We start from the raw sequence: 13,656 nt of genomic DNA on the forward strand, positions 1-13,656 counted from the left end.
GAGATGGCACTTAGGTCTGGATCCGGACCCGAGTGTTCCTGTGACTGTCAGAGTATACACGATAAGAACATTTAATGTGTTTTGCCTGATGCTGCCTCTTGGCCAGGAAGCTCTTGCAAAAAAGACTTCAATCATTTTTGTTTATTTTTTAATCCTGGTTACCGGTAAATAAAGGTAGAATAAAATCTCAAGCACAGATCTTAATACAGCAGGATTTGTTCCCTCTGCAGCTTGAACTCACTATTTATATGGTCCCAGAGGGAGTTTGAAACAAAACCTGTAAAACAGAACATTCACTGAATAGATGGAACAAATCAGGCGTATCACTTAAGATATGCTTGGAGTGACACAATACTTGTCCAAACACCAAGTAATAACCGTCAACTTGGACAACAACTGTGTTTTCCTTTCCTGAAATTGTATTTCCTCGCAGTCCGAAAAGGTCCAAGGAATTATTGTTATATTTCCCGTGAGAACAGAAAAGTTACACTAATTCAAAATAACAGTTCAGTACTAAAGCCAAGGTTTGCCTCTGCAGTGTTGACCAATTGTTAGTGTTAGCTGTTAACTACAGAGATGCTGTTGGAGCCAGTGAGACAAGGAGATAAACCCTTCATCTAGTAATTTAGATCAGTTTATCGTTTCACAACCAGATAATATTCTGCAGCTGTTCCTTCAATCAAGATATATCTTCATAGAACTCTTTTGGAAAGCAGTGCACTTCAGATCCTTTGAGAAAACAAAGCAATTAGTAGAAATATTTTTGCAGCACTATCCAAATACTAATAAATCTCAGTAGTCCTATATTCAAGAGGACTCCATCTCGGCAATCAGTGACAAACCCCCGCATTCCATCATCTTTGTTATCTTCCCAGACTCCCTCATAAAGTTTGCAATTTAATTGTAAAATAGTGTAGACTATATTTTACATTTGTAGCATTATTCGATTATAAAATGACAAAACAGACAACGTACTGATGTAATAACATTAAGTTTTCATTAGTTAATGTTAATTAACTTAAGTTAATGTAAGTTTCATTACATTAAGTTTAAGAGTATCCAAAAAGTGTTGCTCAACATGCATCAGTTAAGATACACACATCCATAATTTATATTTCGGTGCTTTTCTTCATGTTGAGCTACTACACATTGTTCTGCAGAGACAAAGATGGGTGAAGGTTCTAGATAATAGAAGGTTGAAATGGAAAGGCCTGGATATTTATTGTCTGTGGTGGAGGTGGTGTGTGGAGGTGAAAGCGAGGATGGAGGCGTGATTAATGATTGGATGTTCGTGAAGCTGCAGGTGGGTCCTCCAGGCTGAATTTAGACTATCATAGTGTAGCCATTTGAAACATACTTTATTATTTCATCCATAAAGTACCATCCACAGAAACAAACAATTTGGACAGAACATGAAATATTTTAATCCATCAATTCAATTTACAAAAGTATATTCCATTTTATATACAATATGTACAAAAATGTATAAACACTTTTCCTACATGGCTTAATCCACACTGTACTAAATAGCATTGTAACAAACATATCACTAATCTGCAGGGATGCTTTAGTGCAAATCTGTGCAAAATACATAGTCATGTTGCCTTGTTAGTTTTCAACAGCTATTCTGTTCAGTCTGATTTAAATTACTGTTTGGTCTTTAAAATATTTGATGTCCCGCAATGGCATGGTCAGCTGAATAAATGTAGTCTGATTATACCCAGTAAATGTCCAAACAGCACAAATAATCATTTGTCAGCACACTGCTTTTCCTTGTTATAAAGAAATGCCGTTTTGACAGAAATAGAGACTAAATAGAAACAGTTGCTGGATGATTAAGGAGACATGTGGCTCATCAAAGCCTTTCTCCTCACACTTGATGGATGTCAAGGGAGACATAAGTCTGTGTTGTCCTTTTTAAATGGAGAGATTTGAAACAAAGCTCAAGTCACCCAAAGGCCTTATCCACTTTATTAAATCCAAAGATTTAAATCATTTTAATTATAGAGTCACATGGCACAAGACTTGAGCTAGATGTCGCTTTTCAACAGTTTTAAAAATTCATCAAAACGATGAAGTCTGAGGGAAAGATTCTGAGTCTTTGGGTGTGTAGATTTCAGTTCTGTCCAGAAGATGGCGCTTCCCCTAGTCTGACACTTCCCAGGAATGTTGTGTGGTTGGTCATACTGATAAGTGTGTCCTCATAGACGATACGTATGGATATTCTCTGACCAGCACGCAGTAGGCTCACCCCGGCCGTGTAGCAGGTGTTGAACTTGCGCTGGCCTGTTTCTATGCTGCAGGTGCAGCGTAGAAAAGGATTGGAGTCCACCATCACCTCGTAGCTGGCGATGTCTGTGAAATTGAGGTAGTACACCTGAAGGAACAATTAGAAATCACAATCACAAGTTGTTTAAAGCCCCCAGTAACACAGGTGTGGCTCTGAGAGGTTACAGATGACCTAACTTAACTTTGTTTGACAGTTATACACTTGACATGCACAAGCATTCATTTAGCTTTGCACTATAGATTTAAAGAGTTGCGTCAAAGACCGTACTCACTTCTACCTGACTATAAATGAAGTAGACCCCGTCCAGCAGCACCTCGAGCTCTCCAGAGCGAGAGTGCATTTTGAACACGCGGTGATGGATGGAAACCATCTTCCAGTTTCTGAGAATCCCTTCAGAAAGATCTGAATATTTAACAACAACAGAGAAATACAGTCTACATAAATGCCTCAAGAGTGTTAATCCACATGTACAATTTTGTATTTTAAATCATTTCTACTTTTCATTATATCAAGAGACTCACCTTCTCTCACTTGAATTGTTGTTTCCTGCCCTTGCAAGTGAACCACTGCAGGCTGAAACACAAAAATGCCAAAGTCATCGTCATCATGATGAATAGCAGCATAAAGGGCAACGTGAATGTTAAACATATAATGTTGAATGGCTGTACCTGGAACTCTTTTGTTTTGGACCTGGAGTCTGGAATCCCTATAAAAATAAAGACATACTTTATCACATCTGAAATTACATGATTTAAACAAAACAAACACTGAAATAGTTGGAACATAAATCACTGCGACCTCACAGTGTGTTTGACATCTGCATCAGAAGTCTCTCTGGTAAAGCAATGAGTTCATCGATTTTGACAACTTGAGAGCCCCTCTAGTGTGGGAATGTGTCTCCGTGAACTGTAATCTAAGAACTCATCTCGGAGCTTGTGGGTGTTTTAACTTCTCTGGCTTGTGAAGAGTTTTGGCTATCTTGGAACAGTGATGGTGTCATTTCTATTTTAATGTACATACCTGCTGGGCCTTGTGCGCCCGGAGGTCCCTGTGGTCCTGGAGGTCCAGGAGGTCCTGCTGGCCCCATCACATTACTTCCTGGAAACCCAGGGATCCCAGGGATGCCCGGTGGCCCCTGAGGGCCAGGGGGGCCAGGAGGACCAGGGGGCCCTGGCACAGGCCTTTTTCTTCCTGTACAGGTAAATCAACAATGTTAAAATGCGAGCCGTATTTTAATACAAACACAAAATAAAGAGATGCTTGTGCCCTGGCTCCGAGCCCCCCCGGCCCCCCTGCGCCCCCCCCGGCCGGCGCCGTACCGCGTTTACACAAAGGAGGAACTCATGAAACTGCGGAGAACAGTCGTCTTACTCGGAGATCGTCACGTTATCCCGGCGGACATCCTAAGATTTTTATAAGAGATCTTCTACTGAGAGTGTTTTTCAAACTTCCTATAAGTTATTTGTTCTTTTCTTCTGTATCTATCTCTGTATCTACCTGCGTTGCATCAATGGAATTTCCCCATGTGGGACAATAAAGGATTATCTTATCTTATCTTATAAAGTAAGCAATGATAAACATAATTATTAAATTGCATTTCTTCGAGGCTAGCTAATGCTACAGAATCAGCTTTTTCAGATAGATCACACTTCACTGTGATCGGTTGAATTTGCCTGCCACTCAAACAGCATGATGGGGGTGGCCAATTGGAAGAGTGGGTGGGGAAAAGTACACAGCATGTGTCTTTGTTTGAGCATAAAGTCAATTTCACTTTTCCCCATTTCACTTATGTCTGTTTCTGTAATAACCTCAGGACATTAGAGATGTAATAGCTAACTTGTATTTTTTCTCAATCTGTTTTGAACAGACAGTGTTCTTGCTGAGGGGTTTTGGCATGGCGGGCCGGCTGGTCACCGCCTTGCCCAAAAGACGCCGCCAGTTATTAAGAGAACCGTGCGAGCGAGCGCACGGTTTGTCCCACCGCCATCCTCCAACCTCAGCCCAGCGAGAACACTGGACGTCATGATGTGTTCAGTAATACAAAGCTTTATCAAGCACATACAGAAGGGTTTTTGAAAGTTAATTTCGTAAATTATATTGATTACCTTTTTTCCTTTCTCTTCTCTTTTCTTTTCCCAATGATTCTGTAACAAAAATAGTAATAGTAAGCACATGCACTACATATATCGTTATAGGCCAAATCACAGATTCAGAGGCTGTGTTCTCTGCAGTGGACTGAAGGTATGTCAGTCTGTGGTATCCATCTAGTGTAGTAATTTGTAAGTGCGGTTTCACCTCCTCTGTATGAACAAGTGCCTTAAGCATTCACAGGCAGTGGAACTGGAGAAGATCATTAGAGAGATACTTTATCCTGCCAAAATCCTTTTCTTTGAATTAAGCCCAGATGGAGAATGCAGATGAAAGTGTGTATAAGTGTGTGTGTATCCTCTTACAGACACATATACCCGTGTGTGATCTTGCACACAGCCTTTATAGGGCATCTACGTACGACACAAAAACACTATGGCTTTGCAGCTCCAACTGTCTCACTGCTCGAGTTCACCATGTTATTACAACTACAAAGGCCATTTAACCTTAAAACCTCACAGTTTGAGTCCCCCTGTAACATATGGCCAGTGTTTCTCCCCTGGCTAAATGACTGGATGCATCCGTAAAGATTTGTCTTAACGAGCAGCCTATCTCCAATCTGGTGCCCGTTAGGAGCGCCACAAACCGACACACGTGCACACGCACATGAGAGGCTGAGATTACAAAAGCCTTTGTCTGTGGCTCAGAGCAGAGGAGAGACCTGGGAATGATTAGTGTTTAGAGGCTTGGGACTTTACTGATTTATGTAGAAAGTCTCAAAGGTGAGTTTTTTTCTTCTAATTTAAACACAATCACTACGCAACCCCCCCCCAAGTATTCAGTGTCACGCCACAGACTCTGGAATGCCTTGTGATCATGCTGCACTTGTTACACTCAGACATAGACTTCAAAGGCATACTTTTTATTTGCATAGCTCACATTCTAAACAAAAAACTACAAACGCTAATTTAGACATATTGAGCAGATGGTTTTGTCTAAAAACTATTGATTATGATGAATCCAGCCAGTTAATGGAAGCCATGAAGTCACATGAAGGGCTTTCCCAGCAGGTTGTTTGAAACAATCTAAAGAAGTTTCCAAGCCTGTGATAGCAGCTAACGGTGTAGTTCTGACGAAGTACATCGGCAGAGTTGAGATTTCAGGGGCCTGGTCTTGTTATGACATGGGCTTGTTTGTCTGCTTCAAATTGGTGAAACGCTCCCAAACATTTTGTCCCGATTTGCAATCCAACCAATAATCATTTCCATTCTGGTAAATCCCTCTCTGTAAACTTGACAACAACAGAGTGGTTTAGGTGCTTTGCTTTGTCCCGTTTGAACAAAGCTGAAAAAATAGCTAAATTGCTAAAACACCAATAACAAATTGTTTTCAAAATATGAATAAAGGCTCCAAAATGTATTAACACTTCACCAAATCTCTTCCAAATCAACAAAAGCTGTGGAAACATTGCTGAAGAAATGTTATTGGCACGAGCATGCAGAACACTGTGATGCAGGTGCTGTGTTCTTAACCAAGTGTGAAGCTCCAAGGGCTGCGTTTGTTACAGAAATAGTTGTCAGTGTGGATTAAAGTAAAGCTACAGTAAAGACGAAGCTTGTACCTGAGTCTAACTGCTTCCCGGGGCTTCTTTTTGTCCGCTGTGTTATTCCTCTGTGGTCGTCTTTAACAAGGGTGTCACTATTTCCGCGCTGCAACTTTTGCTGGTAAAACAAGAAACAAAATAACAGGTTTTTATTTAAGACAAATTCAAATACACCGGCATAGAATTACTAATAAATTAAGTGATTTGGAAAATTCAACTGTATTTATGGCAAACTGAATATTCAGCTCTCACAAGGTCACTACAGCTAACAAGATGCATGGTGGTTTGGAGGTTTTCTTTTGTCAGATGGCCTTCCTGTTCAAACCAGCTACATACTGTGACTGGAGTGTAGATGCAACTAGCCTGACTTTAGAAAGGCTTGCTTCAGGCAGTAAATTCATATTTTGTCTCCTTTTTAGCCAAACCAAGAGTGACCTTGTTTGTGACCTTGATGAAGTGACCCTGATGAAGAGGTTATTGCTGGTTCCTGTAGTACTGTATCAACATTACACATAGCCTATTCCAGACTTTGTTGTCAAAATGGAAATTTGTTCTCTGTATTGAACCCATCCTCAATTTTAGGCCTCACTGTAACCTGTCAGGAGCAGTGGGCGACTGCAGTGCAGCATCTGGGGACCCATCTCTAGAGCTTTAGCTATGATCTTGTTCAAAATACCTGGAGGATTGGGCCTGTACTGTGCTTTTTGGGTTGTGTTGGACCACGCTTGATAAATACAATTCCCCGGAACAATTTATAATAGTTTAAAGCAGAAATAAATATATTGTTCATTGAACCATTAGGTATAGTGTGTTAGAGACAACAAGGGGCCTTTAACGAGAAGCCGTCAGACTGTAAAACATGTTATTGCCAAGTCATTGTCTTCGCCATTGGTCTTGTAACTTATCCTGTAATACAAGTCACTTTTGTGTCTGCAGTCAGAGACAGTCACTTGGACATGTCTGCTCTAAACTTCACCTTTTCACACAAAAGGACCAAGTTAATCTGAGAGCAATTCCCATTCACGTGGCACCGGGTTCCAGTCCAAATCAAGGGATAGGAAGCAGAAATTGAGAAGGGGAAAAAGAAAGACAAAGAAGACGATTTTGGCGACACTGGTCTGAGCTCATCTATGAAAACAGGAAAGGCTTAACTCAAGTGGTGGGATGCTCCCATGGGTAAGTGAGTGGCGGGGCAAACCACACGACTGCTAATGTAACTTGTTCGGGTTGGCTTACATTTACTTAAACTCTGTGTAACATGCTGCCCCAACAATAACTGTCCACAAGTCTCGACTTTAACACTAAGAACCACATCGCATATTTGTCTTCCAAAGAATCACCTTTAATAAACAAAAGGAACTGTTTAAAAAAACTTGACTAAATAGTGGCCATACCAATTTGTCAATGCCAGATCTCAGAGCTGGGAAGCTAAGCAGGAATGAGCCCGGTTAGTATCATGCATGTTCTTTAACATGTATCGGTCAGACCAAAAATAATTAAACTACCACATACCAGGTCGAATTAAAAACGTACCATCAGAGGAAGACAGCTTACCACAGTCCAATGAATCACATCGCATCTAATCATCACATTGGATTACGAACAATATCCAAAATTGCATGCAACGCCAGTCCATGATTACAAACTTGAGTATCCTCAACATTTGATTTGACAAAGAAACTCAGCACTTTAACATAACAGGACCACCCAAAAGCTTCTTTCAGTCATGCTCTGCTATATTGGGGATCACTTACGGTCACACATTGGACTGTCAGCATAAATAATGGCATAAGTGCAAGGCGCACAGGCTCCAAATTGCTGTGGACAAGCAACCATATGAGCAGAATGCTGGCCATCTGCTCGGAGTTTGGCTTACATACAACTGTGAAGCAGTGACACGTGCGTCACCTTAACATGGATCAAAAGATAATAGAAACGTTGTTACGGATTAGCCGATAGCTGCTGGACACATTGCAGACAACCTTGCTAGCCTTCGCACAGTAAGATACATGAGAGAATTTCCTTGTGTATAGCAATGGCAAAAAACTGTCTCCTAAGTGGTGAAGGAGCCCCGAGTGTCTCTTTGTGTGTTTTCAAGCTTAGCCATAGAAAGACAGACGTGAAAAGTTATGTTTCAGATGTGGTAAACTCCTGCGGTGAATGATGGGTGGAGATCATGTTAGACATCTCCCGACATCAAATTCAATGAAATGTGTATACTCCTGACCAGCTGTCAACCAAGTCTGACCTTTATAAGCATGGGAATTTCAGCTTGAAGGAGCAGTATGCCCTGGGAGTGTTTGAATCGACACACAGACCTCCAGATGTTCCCGCGAGCAACGTCCCTTCAAATGGTGTGCAGGTGTCTCTACATCTCCTCTCCAGCTGTTGGCATATAAACCGCTTTTACTTCTCAAAGAATTTGGGTGTATGTTCGGACATATGGCATAACACTTTCGTCTGTTGTGACAGCCAAACATGATTCAACAGCCGATTGCTGGCCCGAGATAAAGCCTGTTCAGAGCAACAAAAACAAACAAGCAATCTGCTAGGCTACTACCAAAGTGGTGGTGAAACAAATGCTAGACTGAGAGTCATTTTATATGTTCTGACTATGAAAAATGGTTTAGCGCTCTTGTTTGCTTAATTTCACTTCATTACAACATTTATGGCCTTCATACCCTTCAAAGGCATGCAGACTTACAGTAAATCAGGATGACAATGTGTTGGTATGTATGCCTAGTGCCAACCATTGAGTAAACCATTTTTCAGCGCAAGGGAGAAATGCTATTAATTAGAGGGCTTTCAACTCTTCAAAGCATGTGGGGGGGCACTTGTGCGAAGAAAGCGTGATTCCCTGTTGCTCCATGAGGATATGACTAAAATTCAGTCACTACAGGGATATGTAATTTACTCATTGCTAGACCTTATTAAAGCTTGAAGCAAATGAGTTTATTTTTCCCAAAAGTATAAATAAATATAATTCACTCCATGTTCTCCAAATAATTTTGCAAACATTTTTTAAATAAACCAGTTTTAGTGTTGAGGTGTAGTAGCCTGGGTCTTGAATGAAATGTTAGTCAGTGAATGACATCAGGCCATGCGAGTTCAGGAGGTGAAACTGAGGGCTGGTTCCAGATGGCGACTGGGACACAGGAGTTCCCCAGGACTCGCTAACAACGTCTACATGAATAAGATATCTCTAAAACTATACACTCCCTAAACTCCACCACCATCTGTTTTAATCTCCAACTTGTAATTTAATAATCCAATATCCAGAAGATCTCCTACCAACGCTGTGGAATGTAACCCAAAGGAGATGTTCCTGTCAGCAGCCAATCACATTTTAGATAGTTGGCAAACATGCTTCCCATTCCAAACTTATGAAAATATTGAACTTTTAATGTTTTTGATTTTTTACTCTGATAATGACCTTAATGTCTTCAGTACTATTCAGTCAAAGGAAAACCTCTGAGACTTCTTTCCCTTTTAGCCTCCCCCTGTCCTAAGCTCTTACACCTTTCTCACAGTGATCCATTTCTGATGATACTTCTCTGCTCCTAGCTCCAGTAGATGTGGGTGACAGCCCACCCTGGTGCTCCACAGACTGTGCTGCTCAGGACCTTTTTTTTTATCCCATCAAACTGACTTTTTTTAATAGCAGTTAACTAGACTCCAGATGTTTCAGCATCTGCTCTTTGTGTGACTTTGAAGGCATACTTCAGAAGGGAAAATTATTTCATATTATAGTTACAAGAAAAATATTAGGCACAGGATCAAAAATATCCATATTATGGCAATTACACAGTCAGGGACCACGTTGACTACATTTCACTACCCGCGTCAGGTGAACAAAGGCTCGCCACTTGCTTAAGCCTGCGTCGCACTTGTACCTTAAGCTTTAAGAAAGGCACACCGCAGTGGGGCAGTTTTACTCTTGGGAACGGCACAGATCTGCTGCACAGCTGGGATTTACTGCCTTGCTCAAGGGCATAACAACAGGGATTGTTGAGGGGAAGCCTATTTGTTCACTTCCTTGGCCCAAGTCATAAATGACCAAATAATTTGCTCTCATTACTAAGGAACCAGAAGGATCTAAGCCTTAGTGTGAGATGTTAAGTGCTCAACATAATGAATCACTTTCTACTTACAAGATCTTACCAAAATGTTTATTTCTCCCCATTATTACTATCATGTAACATCTTGAAAGCACATTCTACTGTGTGTGTACTGTTCTGAAAAGCTACATGCGTTTTGAGAGTCAATTTGGCATGCATAAAGACAATTGCTGCGCTTTCCTTTTCATCTGAGGAGTAATGCTGATGAAAAGATCCCAGTCCTTTCTGATAGACATTTGACATTCTCAAACGGTTATACTTGCTGTAGCCTGCATCTCATCTTAGCAAATCCCTTTGGACAGAAGAACATGAGAGTTTCCACTGCTGTTAAAGAAGACTTGAACAGTGATCACACATTTCTTCCTTTTACTCCTTCATTTCTCCCCATATCAAGTGTCTTTCAGTTAGTGTTGTCGACAATTCTAAAATGTCAAAACTGATTTAAATTTGAAGGACTATACTCTATACTATTCAGATACCACAATAACTAAAAATGCTCTTTTTCCCGTCAAGTTCAAGACAAAACAAACATTTTCAACACTAAATAAAAGTACCTTCTTTATGAAACAGCATGGTCTTATACTAGATCTGATTAACTGTTCAGGAAAGGTCAAATTTTGTAGTGTTAATGTATTTTTTAGAATCAATTCTCTAGTTTTGATACTAGTTTTAAATTTAGAATACTTTTGACAACATTTTCAGTAAAATAATTGTGAGGTAGTTTAGTTTGAAAACTGTAAATTCATATCCACGTAGATGGAAGGGCATCTGGTGTAAAAAAACAAAAAAAAACAATGATTTGCATTCATGACACACAAGGAGACTATGATTTGCTGTAGAGAGAGAAAACATGAAAAGATTATTTGATTTGAGTGTAAATAACTGGACACCATGTCCAAAATCACAGCTGGTTGTAAAGTCCAAGGGATTTTAGTAGCTTTACTTAAGTTTATTTAAATTTTACAATGCCCCAAAACACAGATCTATTTGACACGGGCCCAGTCAGTCTTTTACTGAAGCCGGGCTGCAAAAAGACAAATGAGTTTGTACTTGGGTCAAAATATCTGACGCTGATCTCCAGCTTATGTCAGAATCAGGAAGGGTTTATTGCCATTGCCAATGAACAAAATTCACAAAACATAGGAACTTTCTTTGGTGATCCGGTGCAACATAAAACAATGAACAATAATAAAACAATCTACATAATCAAAATGGGCATGCATTAAAGAAATACAATATAAATTTACTATAGGATACAATACAAATAGGCTTGCTATGTACGCGGTGCAGTGAGTGACTGATTAAATTATAGTTATGTCGGTTGTATATGGTATTCTGTCTACGCCCTTGCTTTACCATATTTGTGGTGGCAATTTTAAAGCTCTTTTCCTCTTTTGTTACTTTGTTGTATACCTGGCCTTCACGTCAGATTATTGTGTTGCTGCCCTGATCCCTTTGACGAGAATGTGAGCGAAATGTCCAATAAACCACAACAAAACCTGCAAGACAGTCCCTTTTGGAAACACATCTTCCAAAAGTTAACAAGTGCGCCTGTTGCATCCAAATGCCACATGCTCCTGTTTCTCCAACTATGTAAACTGTGGGATGTGTAATCAGAGTTGTTTAATGCAGACATCTGGCGAGGACAGCATCACAGAGTTGTTAAATATTTACAGCTGCAGCCACGGTCTTTCACCTCATGAAGCGTCACCATCTGGGTTCAATACCAGGGCCATCGAGCTCCACTTCAGTTTTGGGGAAACCACAATATCCAAAACAGAAGAAGTCATGTTGTGGACTAAAAATGAATGGTTTCTAGTAAACGGTAAAAACATCATACATCAGTCAGAGGAATTTGTTAAAAATACAAAAATATGAATTTAAAAAAAGGTAACTCGATATCCTGCCAATGCCCTCGAGGAGGATCATTTTCCTTTACAGGTGATTGACTTCTGGTCGCCTTCATGAAAATACTGTCATGTGAAGCGAGTGAGGGTCTAGTTGCCAAAAGCCACACAGACAACATAATGAACATTCAATCAGCGGCTGCCAGAAAAGAAAAACACATGTGAGACGAAAGCTGGCCCACCTCCAAGTACCAAGTGCTCCATCTAATTCCTGATGAATTTACATCAGCCCTCTGGCTTTGCACCTGCTAGTCATCCACTTCATCCACCTGCTCCACGCGCTCACTGACCTGTGCGTGAGAGTCCAGCTGGGCTCAGTGCCTAAACCCACCCAGCACTCTCTCTTTGGAAGATGCTGTGGAAACAACAATTTACTCTTTCTTCAAGGACAATGCTACTACCTATGTTAGTGTGTGCTGAGCAAACCTTGCAAAGTACAAGGAAACGGGCGTGAATATTGAACACACAAAGCTAAATGTGAAAAGGAGTGGTCATTCAAACTCTCATTGTGCGGCACAAAGTTCGCGGGACATGCCACAGCGCGCAGACACAAAACCCGACACCAGTGCAGCAAGTGACGGGCAGATGAGTTCACCCAGCCCCGAGGAATGGAAACAATAATTACCTTATCCTGACGCACAACGCCGGTGTCCATAGGCGGGTGGACTGACGCAAACTCTAGCGCGGGGTCAGCGGGGTCAGCCTCCTCCTCAGCTGTCAACACCGCGTCCCGCTTCTGATGCACTATTTCCCTTTTCACCTCAGACCGCAAGTCCAAGTAGCAGACGAGGGTGACGGCGTGAAGGGACAGCGACAGCAGAAATAATCCCAGGAAGACGACGCTGCTCCCGCTCCTCCTGCACTTCTTGCTGCACGTGCACGGGTCCGCGCTGGTGGCGGGCATCACTTTTCCGGGAAAATCCTCTCCGGAAGAACCATAACACGCCATTATCGGACAGAGCCACAGCCCAAGGTGCGTTTTATCTCAACATAATCGGGGGGTTCGTTCGTCTCGGCCGGGCCACTGCAGCTGGTCATTGACGCACAGAGTCATGGGCGCAGCAGGCAGCGGGTTGTAGCAAATTTGTGCGTGTATCTGTAGTAACAGCGCGGGGCACGCCCACTGCTCCTCTGATTGGCCAGAGACAATTACGAGCCATTAACACTGGCCCGAGGATGGGACACAACGAGGCGCGGGGAATGAGCGGCACCTACTGGCCGAGCCTTGTAAGTGCACGTCAGACGCTCCCAATGGGAAGCAGGTACAGGGACATGGTGAGAGATGAGTCCATTTCTCATCTATTTGGCAGAGAAAAATACATTGCGAACCACTAACAAATGATGCATACTGGAGGTTAGTGTTATCGCTCAACAGATATGCTAATGGGTCTACGTGCTAAATTATGCATAGAAAATATTTTAACCCATTCCAGAAAGATAAGTCAAAATAGTGATTACTCCAGCCTTATGTTGAATCAATAGTGGCCCACCATGAGTGTGACACTGTTTATGCCAGTTTACTAATATGATAAATGTGATCCGTGAGTAGTAACTATTGTTTATGCACGTGTTTAGGCTTTGGACATGCTATATTTCTTCTGTATACTTTGTTTTGCACTTTGTTTAATTACGTGGGTGGCATTTCGAGAG

The 13,656-nt window shown here is 41.4% G+C and overlaps 1 protein-coding gene across 2 annotated transcripts; it reads right to left on the reverse strand.

Moving 5' to 3' along the window:
- Nucleotides 1-1,400: 1,400 nt before the first annotated feature.
- Nucleotides 1,401-13,106, reverse strand: LOC140353443 (uncharacterized). 2 transcript variants are annotated; one of them, XM_072438027.1, is made up of 8 exons: nucleotides 12,632-13,106; nucleotides 6,000-6,099; nucleotides 4,396-4,434; nucleotides 3,311-3,481; nucleotides 2,959-2,996; nucleotides 2,812-2,863; nucleotides 2,568-2,692; nucleotides 1,401-2,377 (listed from the first exon to the last, which is right to left on the reverse strand). In XM_072438027.1, exons 1-8 carry the CDS (start codon nucleotides 12,953-12,955, stop codon nucleotides 2,117-2,119), a joined length of 1,110 nt encoding a protein of 369 aa, XP_072294128.1. In that variant the 5' UTR covers nucleotides 12,956-13,106; the 3' UTR covers nucleotides 1,401-2,116. The 2 variants fall into 2 exon arrangements, with proteins under 2 accessions (XP_072294128.1, XP_072294121.1); XM_072438020.1 differs by having other exon boundaries at nucleotides 2,562-2,692; nucleotides 12,632-13,105.
- Nucleotides 13,107-13,656: the final 550 nt, after the last annotated feature.

The sequence above is a fragment of the Eucyclogobius newberryi genome, unplaced genomic scaffold (assembly GCF_026437365.1).
Source record: "Eucyclogobius newberryi isolate DKJ021-1_F unplaced genomic scaffold, fEucNew1.0.hap1 SCAF_11, whole genome shotgun sequence".
Classification (NCBI taxonomy): Eukaryota; Metazoa; Chordata; class Actinopteri; order Gobiiformes; family Gobiidae; genus Eucyclogobius; species Eucyclogobius newberryi.

Excerpts from the sequence above, each read along its gene's own strand:
- LOC140353443 (XM_072438020.1), bottom strand. The coding sequence starts at position 12,955 with ATGGCGTGTTATGGTTCTTCCGGAGAGGATTTTCCCGGAAAAGTGATG. Across the intron at positions 2,864-2,958 it reads CCAAAACAAAAGAGTTCCAG|CCTGCAGTGGTTCACTTGCA; the intron begins GTACAGCCATTC and ends TTTGTGTTTCAG. Across the intron at positions 2,378-2,561 it reads TCATTTATAGTCAGGTAGAA|GTGTACTACCTCAATTTCAC; the intron begins GTGAGTACGGTC and ends TTGTTCCTTCAG.